The sequence below is a fragment of the Pelodiscus sinensis genome, chromosome 23, assembly GCF_049634645.1.
Source record: "Pelodiscus sinensis isolate JC-2024 chromosome 23, ASM4963464v1, whole genome shotgun sequence".
In the NCBI taxonomy this organism is placed as follows: Eukaryota; Metazoa; Chordata; order Testudines; family Trionychidae; genus Pelodiscus; species Pelodiscus sinensis.
Genome location: NC_134733.1, coordinates 4836774 through 4849657, shown reverse-complemented (window position 1 = coordinate 4849657; position 12884 = coordinate 4836774). Strand labels below are relative to the sequence as shown.

The window sequence follows — 12884 nt, the reverse complement described above, 5'->3', positions numbered from 1 at the left end:
AAATCCTGGTATGGGAACAGAGCCCACCTTTTGCATAGGACAGAAAAGCTACAGTCCCCAGAACTATGGGGCTAAGTGTCTCAGACAGGAGCAGCCCATGAGCCTAGGCAAACTAGGCAGTTGCCTAAGGCGCCACTGGCCCGGGTGCCCGATGATGTCACGGCGCCCCGGGATTACATTACTGCCATTGATGGCCGTGCAGGCAGGGGCGCCGATTGTGCCTTCCGCCTCGGGCTGCTCCTGCTCTCAGACAAAAACTCTCCTTACCCCGCAAAAAATGCAGATTTGGGTCAGAATCTTTTGCAAATTGTTTGCAGAAAACCCCCTCACAAATTCTAAAATAGTTCAGCTTTGACTTCATTCAAATTTTATTTCCAGTTCATTTTCCAAATAAGTCTTGTATTTGAGCTGAAAATTGTGTTTTTAAATTTAGTTTGCAATAAAAAACACCTGCATTTTTCAGCAAATGGAGAACAAATGTAACGTGGGATCAGATTTCGAACAACATCCACTCATTCCTGCAGTTCTAACAGAATGAAGAACTGGGACAGAGTTAGGCTCAAAACAAGGGACCCTGAGCAGAGAACACTGGACAATGCTGAACTGACAGTAGGATCATCTTCTGGTAAGTTACCCATAATGTCCGGCGCTGGCCAAAGTATGAACGGCACTCCCTACTAGAACAAATCCACGTGACACAGCACATTTTATCTGTGTACTTTTTTATTCTTTCCACACACGTTTCTCTTCCTTCTCTTGGCACTTAAGATTTTATTTAAAAAAAAAAAACGAGTTAGCCTTTTGGACTTCGCGCCGCACACAGAGGTTTTCTTTCTAATTTTATTCTCTTTCAAGGGTGACTTTGCAGCCAGCTTAAAAACAAATAAATAAAAAAATACTATTAAATAGCTGCAGGTGGCTTTGGAAATGTGCCATGAGCTGCTAAAACATATGCACTCTGGGGGAATTGTTTTGTAAAGGACCTGGCAAGGTTTGTAATACACTAAGACTAAAATTCAGTGCAACAGATGCAGCTACAGTGCAGGTAAGTTAACTACAAAAAAGTCATTCATTCTATTGAACAAGCCTTTCATTACAGTCGCTATAGAAACTATATCTTTGTGTCTGTACTTTGTTTACAACGTGAATATAATTCAGGAGTATTTACAGTACTTTGCTTGTCAATTGGAAACACTATAACTTAAGGCCTACTATTAACACCATTGAACATACATATATATAAATAGATCTTCCAGGCTATACACAAAGCAGGAAATGTATGTATCCATTCAACTGAAATTTCTGAGGGTGTGTCTCGACTGCATGGCTCCATCGACGGAGCCATGTAAACTAGTTTACCCAACATAGTCAATGAAGCGGGGATTTAAATAATCCCTGCTTCATTAAAATAAAAATGGCCACCACGTTGTGCCGACAATCAGCTGATCCGGCACAGCGCGGCAATCTCGACGCGGATCAGTCGACAAGGGAAGCCTTCGTCGACCACTCCTGTAAACCTCGTTTCACGAGGCATAAGGGAGCGGTCGAAAAAGGCTTCCCTGTTGACCGATCCGCGTCTAGACTGCTGCGCTGTGCCAGATCAGCTGATTATTTTAATGAAGCGGGGATTATTTAAATTCCCACTTCATTGACTATGTCGGGTAAACTAGTTTCCATGGTTCCGTCGCTGGAGCCATGCAGTCTAGACACACCCTGAGAGTCTGGGACTTACAAAGTAGCAACTGGAATAGTGTTTGTCTTGCGTCAATCAGTTTATTTTGCCCCAAACTGGCTTTTGTGGCCTGTAAACATATCACTCCTGCTTCTCAGATACACCTTCAAAAGGCAAGGGCTGCTTGTGGTGGGAGCAAAATAAAGAAAACACCCAAAAACAACCCACACACACACACACACACACACACACACACACACACACCCCCCCCCCCCCCCACACACAACCGGATTTCAATTCTCATAAGCCGAGAGAGCAGTTTACTGCTGGTTTTTCAGTAATGAGGCTTCCCTGCCCTCATGCACTGCAATTGACCTAATGGCAAATATTGCCAGACAAACAGTAGTTTTACTCCCCCACCCCCCAAAAAAACCCCTTCGCCCCACCCACACTGTACCCATCTGACTCAGAAGTGATCCATTCAGATGAGGGAAGTATACTCCGCTGAGGACCAGAAGGACTGAGAAGCTGCCCTTGGAGATTGTAAATCCTGGGAGATGCAGTGAGCCCAAAAGGCTGGTCCCTCTAGGACTGCCCCAATCACTACAGGCATGTCAGAGCTTCTCCTGGGCACAGATCAGGTGCAGCTACTATTCAGACCTTCTCCCCTTACCCTGTAGCTCCTGGGGGTAGAATCTTGCTCCCCCAACCCACTAGGGGGTTGAAATTTCAGACAGTTTGAGACATTAAAATTCATTTTAAATATGTCATAAAACACTTTCTTCTGGGATTAAAAAACAACCTTTAGAAGTATTGACCTGTTAAAAGCTTCTCGTTAAAGCATCTGTCACTTCATTACTAAGGGAACCACTTCAATCTCTCAAACAGAGGAGGGGGTTGGATTTAAAACATGAGTTGTTGTTTCTGACGCTATCATCTTTGAAATCCTGGACGTGAAGCCACCTAAAATTCCTAGCCAATGTGTGTCAGTTTATTGCTGGCCAACCGGATGGCTGGTGGGGGCGGGAGGGACCTCTGGAGATGGAACGAATGCACCCAACCGCGCCCCGCAGTCCTCCTGCCTGGTTTCTGAACAAGCATTACAACACTCGGGACAGTTCAGTGGCTTGGAGCAGAGGGACTTGCTGCTGGCTTGTTAAACCTGGGAGTCAGCCCCCAAGCTGTGGAACTCGTCGGGCGTCTTGTCGCTCTGGCTGGCACCGCCCTGGCGGAACCCAGAGGAAATCTCGTCGAAGGTCCGGCCCCTCGTCTCAGGCACCTTGAAGTAGGTGAAGACGAAGAAGAGGATCAGCAGCACGGTGAAGATGATGAAGACGTACGGGCCACAGAGTAGCTGAAAAGGAAGAGGCAGGTAACCGGTGAGTGTTTGCCGGGAGGTGCTGAGGGGAAGTCGTTCACTAAGGGCGTGCGTGGGAAGTGCTGCCCTGATCGCTCCTGATCTAGTAACGCTTTATACTGACTGCTGGATATCACCCGCCCCACCCCGCTCCTCCCAGTGTAGGGCAGCAAACGGCTCTGCCCCTGCCCCTGGCCTGATGGTGCCAGTCTAGCCCATGACTCAGCTAGGCATCTTTGGACCTAGGGGACCACGCAGAGCGGACATTGGGGTCAGAAGGGCACCAGCTGCAGCCTCAGCTCTGTCAACCAGTTCCCCACAGGAGCCGCAAGCGGCACTTCCCTCCACCCGCACAGACCGAAAGTCCTAACCCGCCTGCTCCCGTAGCGTCCTGAGCAGCTTGATCAAGCCTGTTGGCATGGGAAACGAGAGATTGGTCCTGGCTGAGCTGTTCAGGTGGGGTAGCTCGGCAGCAGGGCGGATTCTCCCAAGGTGACCTGGCTGGAGTTTTTCTACCGTTCCCGGGGGGTGAAACGCCACGCTGGGCAGGGAGCGAGCGTGTAGCTGAGGCACTGGGCAGAGGCAGGGCAGTGCCTCACTCCAGTCAGGGAAAAACTGGGCTTTCTGGTTAGCTTGCATAAGGGGAGGCAGTGGGGGGGTGTAGTGGACACAGCTAAGGCTGCCCTGACTCTGCTACACATTTAGCATCCCTGGGTTGTGGCTTCTCCATCTGTACAACAGGGATAACACCACTGACATCTCGCTGCACAGGGGCTGGCAATCTAGGGATCAGGCAAAGCCCTAGGGTGCAGCAGCATCCGACACGCTGCTATTCAGTCTTTACTAAAAGCCAGACCCAAGGCAGCTGGGCCCCTCCGAGCTCCCTGGGGTAGAACCAGCCTAAGTCCAGCCTCTCGGATGCTAGTCAATCTCTTACTCTGTTATCCCAGCACTGCTGCAGGTGCCTGCATCCCTTACAGCTTCCCCTCTCCAAGAGGGTCTGTCAGCCTACCTGGCTGCAGAGAGATGGGCCCCACATCCAGTTGTGGGAAAAGCCCCCATCCAGCCCTGCCTCAGTCTCAGCTCGAGGGGCAGTCAAAGCCCTGCCAGAGCGGCTCACAGAGCACTATCTCCTGAGTACATGCCGAACGAGAGGAGGGAGGAGGACGATTACCTCGACATACTGGAAGCCCATGCCCACGATGAAGTTGGAGGTCCAGTTGGACAAGCCAGCCACAGCAAAGGCAGCAGGACGAGGGCCCTGGCTGAACAATTCTGCCACGATAAACCAAGGGATGGGACCCGGGCCAATCTCAAAGAAAGCCACAAACCCGAAGATGGCAACGATGCTGAGGTAGGACATCCAGGGCATTTGGTCCTAGCAGACAGAGAAAAGAGCATTATTTGTTCGAAACACACGTGGACCCTGCATCTCGGGTACAGTCACTGGGGGGTGCTGGGAGGGATGAGGGCATAGGCCCTCCTCTTTAGGAAGCTCCTCCCTCATTCCCGGGACGAGATGTTCTCAAGGCACTCCCAGGCGGGCTGGTGCCTAACTTCAGTGCTGGACAAGCCTGGAGGCAGGTGCCTTGGGCAGCCAGTGGGCACTGCCATCCTGCGTTCTCCAGAATTACGCCGCCAGGCAGAAAAGGCATCAGGGGTTCAGGCAGCACTGCTCAGCCAACCGCCTGACATCATCCCTGCCAGGCTGAATTTCTGGGACAGTCCCCTTTTCCCCACCGGGCTCAGTGCCCCACCCTCCCTTGATTGGTGTAACTCACTGGCTGCCCCCCAACCCCTGAGCACTCCCTTACCAGCAGCACCAGGGCAATCGTCATGAGCACCGCGCAGCCTGCCATCCCCGCCAGGCCAATGAGGTGCAGAGTCCTGCGCCCGGCTCGCTCCACCACAAAAAGCTGCCGACAGAGGGAGGCAAGCGCTGGTCAGCAGTCTGCAGCCAGGGGGCAGCCCCCCATCCGGCCCCAGCTGCAGCCCTCTCTGGGGGGGACACACTTATGCTTTCTAAACAGCTGGCAGCCCTGCCTCGGGAGGCCGTCGCACGGCAGCGCCGGGGTGCCCAGGGTGGGACAGATGCCGGGGTAGCTGAACACAGCTGACCTGCTGGCGGGAGCAGCCATGTCTCAGCAGGCAGCCTACGGCAGAGGGGTCAGTAGACAGGAGGGAGAGCTACTGGGAGGAGACTGGCTCCGAGTCTCGTACTATGGACAGTGGTGGTTTCTCTGCTCGCCAAGCTAAGCTGCGAGTCGGAAGCCCATGTTCTAACCCCAGCACCGCTGCTGTTTCGCTCCGTGGCCTTGGGAGAATCACTTGTGGTCCAGTTTTCAGAAGCCTCAATGCCAGTGAGCCGCAGGGCACAGCACCCCTCTAATGCGGCAGCTATTGAGGATCTCGTGCCTCAGTTTCCCAATGGTGAAATGGGGATGTTTTTCTCCAGGTCTGGCAGGGCGCTCGGGGGTTGATAGAGGCTAGAGTGGCAGGACAGGGGTTTGTCTAACAGCCCCGTCTCACCATCCACCTGTGTCCCTATCTCCATCATATCCGCACATGCTCTCACCCGCTTGACGCCGTATGGGGAGCGGGAAGGGCGACTGCCGCGCGGACACTCACCGAGACGACCGTGAACGCGGTGTTCACCACCCCAGAGCCGATGGTGGCGTAGACTGGCTGCTCCACGCCCGACTTTTCAAAGATGCTGGTAGAATAGTAGAAGACCTACAGGGTAGAGCAACTTGTCGTAAGCCAGCTCCATGGGGCGGAGAACGACCTCTGACCGGCAGAGCGACGCCGTTCCCGCCGTGTGTACAGGAAAGGAACAGGGCGCAGTTGGGGGGGTGCAGCACAGCCCTGTGCGGAGGGTTGTGCGATGCTGCACCAGTGGGCGGAGGCAGCGTGTCCCTGGAAGCTGCGCCTGGCACTGGCCATGCTGCTCGCTGCCTTCCCCTCTGGGCTCTGCCCCAGACAGTTCTCAGCCCCTCTGGCCCCGGCACACTCACCGCATTGATCCCAGAGAGCTGCTGAGACAGCTGCAGCACGATGGCGATGAGGATGGGCTGCCGATACAGCGGGGAGCGGAACAGCTCCAGGATCGTGACTTTCTTCTCCCTCATCATCTGCCGGCTCTCCTCCTTCATCTCCTGGAGGTCGCTGCTGACGTCCGTCGTCCCTCTGAGCTTCTTCAGGACTGCGGGGAGGAGGGGGAGAGGTGAGGGATCTGCCGGATGCCGGCCCCCAGGGCAGGGCAGACCACTCACCGCTCTTGGCTTTGTTCTCCTCGTTGCGATTGATCAGGAGGAAGCGAGGGCTCTCGGGGGCAAAGGGCAGGATGATGCACTGCAGCAAGGACGGGACGAAGGTGAAGCCCAGCAGGAGCGGCCACCACGACTCGTTGCCCATGATCAAGTCCATGCCAAACACCTGCGGGGAGACGGCGAGCTCAGCCCTTCCTGCAGGTGCCGTGGTACGAGCGAAGCCAGATTCTCTAGCCCCGCCTCCTGCGCATCACAGGCCAATAGCTCCGCCCAGCGCTGAACCCTGCTGCCGTCAATGGCAGGCTCTGATCCTGGGGGCGTCAGGGGGATGGAACCAGGCACCTTCGCTGCCTGAGTGACAGCAGCAGGCCTGCGCTTGGAGGGAGCAGCGGACAAGCCTCATCAGGGAGGCCAGCAGAGACAGGAAGCCATATTGTGGGTTCCTCTCCCACCTGCTCCTCCCACTGGGTGACTCCATGAGAACAGGAGCCATGGACAGACACAAGGTACAAGGCAGATCCCCGATCTGGATCCCTCGCCCGCACGGTGCACAGCTGCCGGAGCATCACGTGCAAAGCCAGGCCCCTCCCCAGTCCTCCTCTACAGGCACCAGACTACAGCAGATAATCGAGTTTCCTCAGCCTCCTGGCTGCACCAGCAAAATGAAATGACCAATGCAGTAGACTCAAATCCCAAGCCTGGGGCTGTCTATTATACATGAACACCCTAAGGCTCCTGCTAACAAGAGGGGCCCATTGTATTAAGTGCAGCACAGACACCACTGCAACCAATAGGCACAGGCAACGTCATTATAACCATTCAACTGGGGAGAAGCAAGCAGAGATTACAGGACTTGCCCAAGTCGTATAGCAAGTCAGTGGCAGAGTTCAGAATAGCACCTAGAGCTCCTGAATCCCAATCCCAGAGCACCCTTCCCCTCTGAAAGCACTTCTCTCAATGGCACCAATCAGTGCGGGTGAAAACTCACCCGCCAGGCAAATGCAACATTAAACACAAAGGCCAGGTGCTGGGTGAATTCCTGAGGTGGATGATTGTCAGCGTCACACGGACCAGCTTTGCAGCAGCAGACGCCTCGGAGAATCGCTCACCTGTGCAATGAGGATGCCCACGACGATGCCGAGCTGGTGGAACGTTCCAAGTGCCCCTCGCAGCGCCGTAGGAGACACCTCCCCCACGTACATGGGCACGAAGCCCGTGGTGAGACCGGAGTACAACCCGACCACGAAGCGGCCAAGGACGAGCATCTCGAAGGAGTAGGCCACCTTGGAGAACCCCATGAGGACAGCCGCCAGGAAGGCGAGACTGTTTGACATGAGCATGGAGTTGCGTCTGGGGAGGCAAGGACATGCAGATCAGAGGTAGCGGCACAGCTGCTGTACACCCGCTGGAAACCCACCCATGCCTCAGTTTCAGCTCTTGGGGGAGAGGAAAGAGGAAGTCGCTCTGGGTTTCAAACCCTCGGCTGCAACGATCCAAGGCAGAAACGAGCTTTGAACTTCAGGTTCTGTCATCAGCAGCCGGTTACGCTGCCTTGGAGGAAGCAGCCAGTGCTGGGATACGCCTGAGGCAGAGGCACCAGGCCTGGCACCAGTGGGGAGGATGAAAGCTCCCCAGGTAGGAGCAAAATGCAGATGAACAGACACTGGGCCTGTGTAACAATTTGGTTTTTCTGTAACCATGTTGGAAGGCCTAAACTAAACCCTTCTTCTACAGCCAGAGTGGAGAGCAGCAGCCATCAGCTGGAAAGCCTGGAGTCATATACTCACATTCCATCTAAACTGCATTCAAGGAGTGTCACACTAGGCTGAGAGAAGGGGATCAGGTCCCAACGGCCCCCCCCCAGTCACCAGATAAAGAAAAAGATACCAAGATGGGTAAAGAAAACTTAATTAACAGCAATAAACTGCTTATCAACAGCTGAGGTTGTGAATCCTCATTCTAGGATTATTGTCCTCGCTTTCCTGTTTGTCTGTGTGACCTGTCTGGTTTGTAACTGTTTGTCTGCTGGATAATTAATTTTGCTAGTGGTAAATCAACTAAGGTGGTGGCGCATGATTGGTTAGGTAATTCTGTTACAGGGTGTTATGACTGGTTAGTAAAATTATACTAAAATAAACTGGTTACAGTCTAACAGGACTCAGGTTTCACTATGCAAACTGGGGTCCAAAAAGGAGACCAGATAGAAGAGCAAAAAGGGAAACAAGAACAGAAAGGATAACCTGGAAGAAGGGGGAAGACCTGGAAGAAGAACTCACCTCCAAGACACAGCCTAAGAACAGAGCTGCCAGGCCCCTTCTGCACGACCGTGATGTGTAGCAGGTAAGATCCAGAGAGACTGACCTTGCCTGGCCAACAGAGGAAATCTGCCTGCCTTGATCAGGCTTGGTGAAGTACTGTGTGCTTAGGATGTGTATTCTGCTTGCTTGGGAATTGTCAATAAATAGAGAATAAGAATATTACTGCATGAGGCTCTTTCAGTGGCAAAAGATCCTGCAAACCCGCAGGAAGTACCACCCTGAGCCCTAGGAATTGGGTGAGGATGGGTGTGTAAATTCACAGGATTGCACCCTGAGCCCTAGGAATTGGGTGAGGATGGGGGTCCTTAAAGCATGGAAGGGAGAGAGAAATTTGTGCAGGTAACATCTGGTCAGCGGGACAGATGCAGGTGTCCTTGGACAGCAGCTCTCAGCCAGCGGCTCCCAAGTGCCTCACTGGGCAGCAGCACATGCCGAGCTGAAGAGCGTCTCACCTGGGCGGAAGGGATTCTGCACTAAGGAGCCCTGGCTCCGGAGAAGATGGGAATCGGACGACCGCACAGCTCAGTGGTTTCACCAAGACACCCAAGCAGGGAGATCCTGGCTCTGGAGAGAGCTCAGGGGACAGCCACACGCGGCCGATCGCTTCACACATCACCTCAGCTCCCAGCAGACGCCACAGCCGAGGAGGGCCCAAAACAAAGCAGAGCGAGGGCCCTGGGGGATGGTAGCCGCCTGGGGGAGGGGACGGAGGGAAAGCCCACAGGGACCTGGGGAGGAACGGACAGAGGCGAGGAGCCTGGAGAATGCTGGGAGAGTAGGTACAGTCCATGCCAAGGGCGAAGGGAGGGGCAAATTATGGAGAATGGCAAGGAGCTTAGATCAGATGATGGTGATGAAATTGACAGACAAGGAGGATGACTTCAATCACCCTATTAGAGGAGCAGCCATGTTAGTCTGGATCCGCAAAAGCGACAAGGAGTCCTGTAGCACCTTATAGACTAACAGATGTATTGGAGCATAAGCTTTCGTGGACAAAGACATCTGACAAAGTGGGTCTTTGCCCACAAAAGCTCATGCTCCAATACATCTGTTAGTCTATAAGGTGCTACAGGACTCCTTGTCGTTCAATCACTCTGACATCTGCTGGAGAGCAATACAGCAGTGCACCGATAATTCAGGGAGTTCGAGGAGTGCCAGGGACAACTTCCCGGTGCAAGTACTGGAAGCAGCAACGAGGGGTCATGCTCCCCTTGACCTGCTGCTCACATATAGGGAAGAGCTGGTAAGGGAAGTAGAAGCAGGTGGCAGAAGGTCGATTCAGGATCCTGACCAGAGGGAGAAAGGAAAGCAGCAGAATGCAGACCCTGGACTCCAGACAAGCAGACTTGACTCCCCCAGGGAGTGATGGGGCAGGATCCCTGGGAGGCTAATAAGGGGGAAGAGAGTCCAGGAGAGCTGGCTGGGTCCTGTAAACCTCAATTTTTGAGGAATAAGGGACCTTGCAAAAAAGGGTTTTTCCCCCAACAAAATGGCCCCATCTACATGGGACTTTTTATTGCAAAAAGAATCGGAAGCAGATATGCAAATGAGCTCCATTTGAATATCCTCTTCTGCAAAAAGAGGCAGTGTAGCCGTAGCCTCAGACAGACGAGGGAGGAGTATAAAACCATTGCTCGAGCATGCAGAAGTGTAATCAGAAAGGCCAAAGCACATCTGGAGTTGCAGCTAGCAAGGGAGATGAAGGGTAACAAGAAGGGTTTCCATTGGTCTTGTTGGTCAGGGACGGTGGGGGACCCTCACCGAATGGGGGAGGCAACGTAGTGACAGATGATGTGGCTAATGCTTTAGTAGTCAATGCTTATTTTGTCTCCCTCTTCACCGGGTCAGCTCCCAGACTACTGCACTGGGCAGCACAGTATGGGGAGGTGGTGAGCAGCCTTTGGGAGTGAAAGAACAGAGTAAGGACTATTTAGAAAACCTGGACACCCACAAGCCCACGGAGGTGGCTCTAATACAGCTGAGATGGCTGAGGAAGCTGGCTGTTGTGATGGCACAGCCAATGGTAATTATCTTTGAAAACTCGTGGCAATTGGGGAAGGTCCCAGACAATTGGAAAAAGGCAAACATTGTCCATCTTCAAAAAGGGGAAGGAGGGGAAAATGGGGGACTACAGACTGGTCAGCCACTTCAGTCCCCAGAAAAATCATGGAACAGGTCCTCAAGGAATCCATTTGGAAACACTTGGAGAAAAGGAAGTGATCAAAGATCAGTCAGCATGGATTCACTAAGGATAAGTCATGCCTGGCCAACCTGGTTGCCTTCTAGGATGAGGAAACTGGCTTCCATAGAATCATAGAAGACTAGAACTGGAAGGGACCGCGAGGTCATCAAGTCCAGTCCCCTGCCATCACGGCAGGACCAAGCATCGTCTAGACCAGGGGTCTCCAAACTACGGCCCGCGGGCCGGATGCGGCCCGCGAGGCCCTCTCATCCGGCCCGTGGAGACTGTGACGGGGAAGAAACTCCCCGCACTAACAGCCCCTCCCCTGGAGAAGCGCCGAGCGGCGCAGCGCCGCGGAGCTGGGGCGGAGAAGAAACTCCCCACACTGACAGCCCCTCCCCCGGAGAAGCGCCGAGCAGCGCAGCGCAGCGGAGCCCAGGGGAAAGCCCACGGGGAGGGGAGCGAGGGCGCACAGCCGCAGGCGCGGCAGGCGAGGAAGGCGGCAGGACCCAGGAGGAGAAGGGGCAGGGACGCCAGGGTGAGCGGCACGCCCCGTGCGTGCCGGCTCAAAAGGGGGAGGGGCCGGAAGGACAGGGGCGGCCGGCACTCACTCTCTTTTGGGCAGGCAGCCAGGAGAGGGAAGCCGGAGGAGCCAGCGGGACGGAGGAGGGACTCTGGACCCGCGCAGCCCTTGCCCTGGGCAGCGAGACTCCCCGGCCGGGGGTGCGGGGGATCGGAGCCGCCAACGGACGGCCACACGCCCTGCGGACCGACGGCCGAGCCCGGGCTCTGCGCGTCCCTTACAGCAAGAGGGGTTGGGACTTGGCGTGGACAATTGCTCCCTATTGGCCAGTGCGTTCTTATCCTATTGGCTAGCTCTCTCATGAGGTCACTAGTGGGCTGGGCTCTATTTTGGCATCCAGGAAACAATTTCACCATTCACACTAATACAGGTGTTCATGTGTAGTGTATCAATGTGTTATTAAATAATAACTGAATAAAATAATATTAAATAAATAATTAAACACAACATCCATGTTTTGATTGTTTTTTATTTGGACCTCAAGTGTGTAGTCGGCCCCCGAACTGCTGTTTGATAGTTAATGCGGCCCTCGGGCAGAAAAGTTTGGAGACCCCTGGTCTAGACCATCCCTGACAGGTGTCTGTCCAACCTGCTCTTCGATCTCTCCAGTGATGGGGATTCCACAGCCTCCCTTGGCAATTTATTCCAGTGTTTAGCCACCTTGACCACTAGGAAGTTTTTCCCTTATGTCCAACCTAAACTTCTCTTGCTGCAATTTAAGCCCATTGCTTCTTGTCCTATCCTCAGAGGCCAAGGAGAACAATTTGTCTCCCTCCTCCTCGTGACACCCTTTAAAATACTTAAAAAATGGCTTTGTGGATATGGGGAAGGTGGCAGATTTTATTTAGGTTCCCTGTAAGCTGCACAGCCTCGCAGCTGTTTAATGAGCCTTGCCCAGAAGCTCAGAACTCCCATGCAGACAGAGAGCTCAGCTACCTGGCTTGGGGGCGGGGGAAGGCACATCTCGCTCAGCAGCTTCAAAGGGAGCTGCTTGCTTGAAACAGAGACGCTCCAGTTTGGGAGAGGAGGAGGGAAAGAGGGAATAAGTGGCTGGGAGGAGTGTTGTGGGATACGGGAGTTTGGGGAGATGAGAAGAGAGGGAGGGAGTAATTGGCGAGGGCGAGTCGGAGGGAAGGGGAGTCTCGTCTGCGCCAGGAAAGGAGAGGAAGAGGCAGAGGGCCAGTACACCCCTCAAGCTCCCTGGGCTGGGAAGGAGGGTAATGGAGTATGTGGGGGGGGGGGGGAAGGGTGGGTGGGTGCTGGCACTGGGGTGAGGTGGGGGAGGGATGGAGAGTTCATTTGTGCTCGGTCCTGTAGGCTGCTGGTGCTTGCAAGTCTGAGGAGCAGGATTTTATCCAGTCCCCAGCTGAGCTAGGGGGAGCAGTTTGCACAGGGGTAGGCGGGGGAAGAAGGGGCGGGTGGTTACTGGCATCCGTGCAGTGAGGGGGAACTTGTTTGGGGTCCTGACTTGCTTGCTGCAGTCCGGAGGGCAGTCCTCTGTCT

General features: G+C 54.1%; 1 protein-coding gene across 2 annotated transcripts in view; it reads right to left on the bottom strand.

Annotated features, from left to right (window-relative positions):
* Window positions 1-782: 782 nt before the first annotated feature.
* Window positions 783-12884, bottom strand: part of SLC2A1 (solute carrier family 2 member 1) — a 46351-nt gene continuing 34249 nt past the window's right edge. For both annotated transcript variants that reach the window (XM_075906858.1, XM_075906859.1), the window contains exons 4-10: window positions 7408-7648; window positions 6302-6464; window positions 6044-6231; window positions 5658-5762; window positions 4844-4945; window positions 4204-4407; window positions 783-3026 (exon numbers count right to left, since the gene is read on the bottom strand). In XM_075906858.1, coding sequence (XP_075762973.1) covers window positions 2829-3026; window positions 4204-4407; window positions 4844-4945; window positions 5658-5762; window positions 6044-6231; window positions 6302-6464; window positions 7408-7648 — 1201 coding nt within the window. In that variant the 3' untranslated portion in view covers window positions 783-2828. The remainder of the gene's footprint in view (window positions 3027-4203; window positions 4408-4843; window positions 4946-5657; window positions 5763-6043; window positions 6232-6301; window positions 6465-7407; window positions 7649-12884) is intronic.